At 42.5% G+C, this 6,000-nt stretch overlaps 1 protein-coding gene across 1 annotated transcript in view; it reads left to right on the top strand.

Moving 5' to 3' along the window:
- LOC117739188 (retinoic acid receptor beta-like) overlaps positions 1 to 6,000 on the top strand; it is a 44,544-nt gene that overhangs the window by 33,535 nt on the left and 5,009 nt on the right. The window contains exon 7 of the mRNA XM_034545484.1: positions 4,540 to 4,744. Within this exon, the coding sequence (XP_034401375.1) occupies positions 4,540 to 4,744 (205 nt within the window). The remainder of the gene's footprint in view (positions 1 to 4,539; positions 4,745 to 6,000) is intronic.

A 6,000-nucleotide genomic window follows, 5' to 3' on the forward strand; every position in this document is an offset into this window, starting at 1 on the left:
GCTCCATTCAAATTCCGTTATGATGCTCTTCAGGCTCGGTTAAGTGAAAACGACGTAACGTAATCATGATGTGTTCACATGTAATCTCTCAAAATGTAATGTTGGTGATAAACTTGAATAAATCCAGTAGTTTGTTGTCCAGTAGTATAAATATATATTAGAGATGAATTATAACCTGTTCACACTAAGCTCTCAGCAGCTTATATTACATCATTAAAACTACGATGGTTTTCTGGCTTCAGAGTGATCGAAATTAGTTTCTGGACGGTTGCAAAAAAAATAAATAAAATAAAATAAAGTATAGGTACAGGTGTGTCTCCTTATGCTCGCCTCTTGTGTAAATTCCCAGATTGTTCAATTCATTTGGAATCCTTAAATCTTTACATTGGCCGTAAACAAGAGGAATACTTTTCTTCTTTGCTTAGAGCACAGCGTTTACAGTCCCAGTCTCTTTCCTGCCCTTTTATCTATATTTGGTGAACGAGTTTTCCTCGAATAACTCAACGATGCACAGTTTAGATGCTTCTCTAAAATATTCAGTAATGAGCTAAAAAACCTTCCCAGTGCTGTTCGCAGCAGTGACATAACACAGTTATATAAACACACCTCTTTACCAGACAGGGAGTTGTCTCCTTCACTTTGTTCTGATATTTATTTTCCCTCGTTGTAAGAACCCATTAATTCGTTTGAATGCGTGGCGAGTCAATAGCCTCAGATCTCTGGGGGGGATTGATTGGCGGGTTTGACCCGCTCCCACAAGACCAATCCTCAAACCTCATTGGATGACCCGCTCAGCTTGGCCAAATTGGGCGCAAAGAAAGACCCGATTAATTGATCATGCCGGTCGACTCGATTCCTCGTGTCGGAGTAGCTGTCTGTGGCGGAGGTTAGATTACACACATTTTTCAGCCTCTTATCAACAGATGCAGAATGATGCAGAAAATATCGTCCGGCTGCTGCGGCTGAATGTTTGTTTGTTATTTAGGATTTGTTAAGTGGAGCAATGTACTGTACTAATGTAGCCGCGGTAATGAGATGGAGAAGGAAGGAAAAAAAAGGCAAATGGCTGCCTCTCTTCCTCTTCGTTCTCCCTCGTGTAGGCTTGCCTGTTGGGGGGGATTTGATTAGCATTCATTGCTCAGAGGGAGAGGAAGGAAGAGAAAGTGGGAAGAAAGTGATGACAGGCTTGTTATGAGTCATCTGGTCATATGTTGTGACCTGGAGTGTAATTCACAGTAGTCCATATAGTTTTGAGCACAGATGGCCTACGATAGATAGAACCGTCACGCTCTTAACTATCGTGACTGTCGAGCGGACGTAGTCATGGTGACGTCACACCATTGGTTCGTGGACGCTTTGAAGCCTAAAATTTGGCATCGTTGGGGACTTCTTAGTGCAACCAGAGGAGTCGCCCCCTGCTGGCAATGAGAGAGAATGCAACCTCCATGGATTTCTTGAGAAAAGAAAATAACAAAATGAGTAAAACTCCTAAACCTTAAATGATAAATTAAAAAAATGATATAATGTAATTACATAAGGTACATTTTAGAGAGTATTTCAGGTCTTGGTTTAGCTTTTATTAAAGGTTTATAAGTTAGAACCATAGATGGAGAACGGACATTGAGTGGATTGCCGCGGTCATTTGACTAGTTAAAAATAAAATGGGGCTCATAATGTGCATTGACCAAATAATTAGAATATATATGTTAGTCCACTACAACGGTCACAGTACTCTGAACATCCGGCTACGTGGTATTTGGGACTGTCCGTTTTACTCTCATCCTGTGTCTCCTGTGGTTGTAACTAATGGCTTTATTAATGATTGATGAATACGTTATTAATGCTTTATAATCAGTTACTGCATAAGCCGTTAATAAGAACAACTTTAGAGGAGCCAGGTTTTGCAATGGGAGTTATAAAGCATGATGAAATGATTTGTTAACAGTATAACGTCTTTAAATACAACTGATTAAAAGGTGATAATCAGTTCCTTATGAGTAAGTGGTGCTTAATAAACCTGCCCAGTCTCTCTCTCTCGCTTGTTCTATTTCTTTGGACTAAATGAAGCGTAACGATTTACAGAAGAGGCAGACTGCAGTTTTTTTGCATATGATGGAGCAGCAGCCGGTCTCTTGTCAGTTGCTAATGGTTCTGTGGAGAACCAGCCAGCTTGCTGTAGTAGAACATCCTTCCCTTCGAGCAGCTGTCTTCCTTTTTTGGGCCAACAGTTTTCTTTTCTCGTGTTCTCTTCACCTTTTTATGAACCCGCGGAAAACAGAGTGGTGAAAACAGCTGGTCTGGGATCAGCAGGTCAGACTTAAAAGAAAAAAAAATGTATCGGTCAAAGAAATCTGTGCGTCTCTGTTATTGCAACTGCGTTGCAGAAAAGCAAAAACAAAAGGATAAACACAGTCTAAAGAGATGTTTTTTTTTTACAACTTTGCAACCCAAATGTTATTATTTTTCCTGGCTTATTACTAGTATATTTAAATAATATATTAGTGTTAGTCAATTATTTATTAATCATCAAGGTACCTTTTCACAAAATAGTAAATGCTCCCTGCAGCCTGGTGTGTGTGTCCTGGAGGGACGGAGAGGAAGTGACATAAGGGTCATCTGCATGTTGGTAAGGGGATGCAAAATCAACGATTTATGCATGAAGATGCATATTTATGCGAGTTGCAAATGCAAAGTAGCTTAATCATATTCGGACACAACCTGGATACATGAATGCTGATGTAAGTGAGGATTAGCTTCCTGTACGTACAGTAGTTGTCCGTTCGGTGTGTGTGTGTGTGTGTGTGTGTGTGTGTGTGTGTGTGTGTGTGTTTATCCGTCTCGGATTCAGTGGCAGTGGAATATTAATAGATGGATTTTGGAGTTCGGATCGACTATAAGTCACATTGTCACAAGTGACAAAGCAGTGAAGGGGAACTCCCAGGGACGCACGCCGAGGTGAGAAGTTGAAGGCCGGCCGTGATGACTTTCTGGCTCTCGCTCAGCCATCAACATCCGCTCACCAGCACATTTCTATGGTGAAGGGCGTAGATATCGTGCAAGGGAGTGTCAGAGGAAAGATCAAACACTGTGTGTGTGTGTGTGTGTATATATATATATATATGTATGTGTGTGTGTGTGTCTAAGCGCAGGCCTGGCCAGCCGGTGCGAGTCACCGCCAATAGCCATGTTTTATTCTGTTTCATGTTGCAGACACGCCTGCCACTCACTGTCAGAGCCAGCCCACTCAAATAGCTTCAAAGGCTACTGTCTGCTTCACATCCACCATCAGTGGCTTCATTAGGTGGACACGCACACACACACACACACACACACACACATAAACACACACACACATGCAGTGCAGCAGGAGACTCAGAGGTCATTCTCTTCGAGTGTGTGGAAGGTCGTTGTTTTTGGATATGCTTGTTGTCTCTGCTGCTCTTTATTGGAAAGTTGTTGTGAGCCCTGGTTTGGGCTTAAGAGTCTCATCGTAGAGTCTACCTGCGCCGGCAGGTGACAGGGATACAGCAGCCGTATTTGATTTGGATTAAAAGCTTTGTTCACCCAAACTACACACCCCATTTACCCATATTGTCTGACTTTCAGAGCTACATTAACTGATTTTCACGACAATATTTACGACAAAAAGAAGCTGAAAACATATCACCTGATGTATTGTCACCGGTAGGGTTGATCAGATGGTTTCCAATGAGAGATAATTCCCTGTGGGTCTGTCACCGTGAGTGACACCTTAGACGATACACACAGATTATTTGATCAATTGTTATTATAAAACTAGTGAGTAGTGCAGCATGACATTCATTTGTTCCAATGCTGTGAGCTCCACGAGCGAGTAGTGATGGCAAAATGTCAAAGAATTGGACAAATAAAACCAAAATCATGTGCATGGTTAGCTTCCATTTGAGTAGAAGTCGGCAACATACAGTGGAGATGATAGAGATATGACTTCATCTCTAGTCTTGTTTACATGAATAATACACTCTGATCTTGAGGAAGTCTAGAGGGCAGAAACTTACACACTGTGGGGGATTTTCTTTTGTTTGAAACTTAAGTAATGGCTTTGTTAATGGTTAATAAATAATTTACTCATGATTTATAGATGTGTTATACACAATTAAGTTGTTCTGTGTTCTTGTATTTGGTCTCTTATCCATTAATAAATTATAAATAAATTTTTTAGAAATGTATTTTCGTGCATATTCTCCGCAGCCCTTTTTTGGGGGGGAACGTACGTGGCCATATGGTCCAAACAGTCAAAGGGATTCTTCACAACCTGGCAACTGATGATTTAGTGCTTTTCTGGGACATTTCCCACACTGACAGCCGCCTTAGGTAGACACTCAATCTGTCAGTTTTTGCAATAAAACTGCTCAACTTAAAGATGTTCAAAGCCAAACTCTATCAATCAACCCCACATGTACATCACTTAAAGTTTTCTGCACACTAAATCCCCTCTGACTAATCTTTTCCCGGCCTTTCCTTCTTCTCCCCCCTTCCTCCCCCCCTCCCCACGATCAGATCCTGCGCATCTGTACGAGGTACACCCCCGATAAGGACACCATGACCTTTTCAGATGGGCTGACCCTCAACCGGACGCAGATGCACAACGCTGGCTTCGGCCCGCTCACCGACTTGGTGTTCACTTTTGCCAACCAGCTGCTGCCCATCGAGATGGATGACACGGAGACAGGCCTCCTCAGCGCCATCTGTCTCATCTCCGGAGGTGGGCGAGCCGGGGCAGGGCGCTGGGCATTTAGTCGGGGGGGGAGGGGGGGGTAGGTTTGTTAAGGAGAGGAATAAATAAGGTCTTTGGGGATAAAGCAGAAAGTCTGCCAAGCCTCTTGAGTGGGTAAACCCGACATACATGTTTGATTGACAACTGTGAGGGCCAAGAAGTCCACAACGTCAACAAGCTGGTGTTGGTCGAGTTGTTTAGGACCACATCGTTTAGCAACCGGAAAAAGACGTTGACCTCTGCAGGTAAGTTCTAAAGCTGTTCAACGTGACTAGCTGATTAGCTCCCTGACGTGAGGTTGTGTTGGTCGCTTGTTCCTCGAGCTGACACACAATCTCCTCTCATTAATGAAACGATGAATTCATGAGCAATCCAACATTCCCGTTGCGCCCTTAAATGTACACTTAAGACTTTTTCGGTCCGCAGTCTTACTTTTTACTAGCAAAACTTTGGATAGATATTCAACGCCTCAACATTTCAGATGAATACAAACAAAGAAGAGAAGCAGACACGCTCGTCGTTTCCTGAATGTGGTCCCACCCCACTTTTCTTTGTCCGCTCACCAAATGATGACATCTTTAAAGGAGCTGATTCAATAGAATCTCGGGAAATGACGGGGCATTCTGGGTGATCTTCATTTGTGGCCAATGAGGCAGCTGTTCAGCAAACGTTACGTTGCTTTGAAGTGTGTGTGTGTGCACACAGTGAACATTTGAGAAATATAACATTTGAATCAAATCTGTAAAATAATAATGCCATTTTTTTTATTATTTAAAAGCAAAGATTTGTGACACATTTTATTTCTCTTTCTGTGTCTTCCTAATCCTCCGGTGACCCCCGAGTGTTTGCTTGTGACACCTTGAGGGGGGTCCCGACCCCCAGGTCGGGAAACACTTTAGCAAAGTATCAGGTATCTGCAGCTTCAACCAAGAAACATCAATGTCTGTCAGCAGACAGTTGTGTAGGACATGTCAAATGAATGGCTTTTTGCGGCCTGATTACATACACTTAGCATACATTCAGATTTAAAGACATAAACAGAGTCGATAGTGTGATCTTGGAGTACGTCAAGTGGAATGAATGAATTGATGCTTAGTCAGCTCATACTCATTGCTCTAGATACATATGTATGTCCCAACAGCATCAGATAGCTGAGTGAAATGTTTGAACCGGTCTCCCAGAGGAATTAAGCCCACTCTGGTTGTTTTCCACGGCATGACTAACTCCCTCATGTCAGGAAACAC

Source organism: Cyclopterus lumpus, chromosome 11 (genome assembly GCF_009769545.1).
Source record: "Cyclopterus lumpus isolate fCycLum1 chromosome 11, fCycLum1.pri, whole genome shotgun sequence".
In the NCBI taxonomy this organism is placed as follows: Eukaryota; Metazoa; Chordata; class Actinopteri; order Perciformes; family Cyclopteridae; genus Cyclopterus; species Cyclopterus lumpus.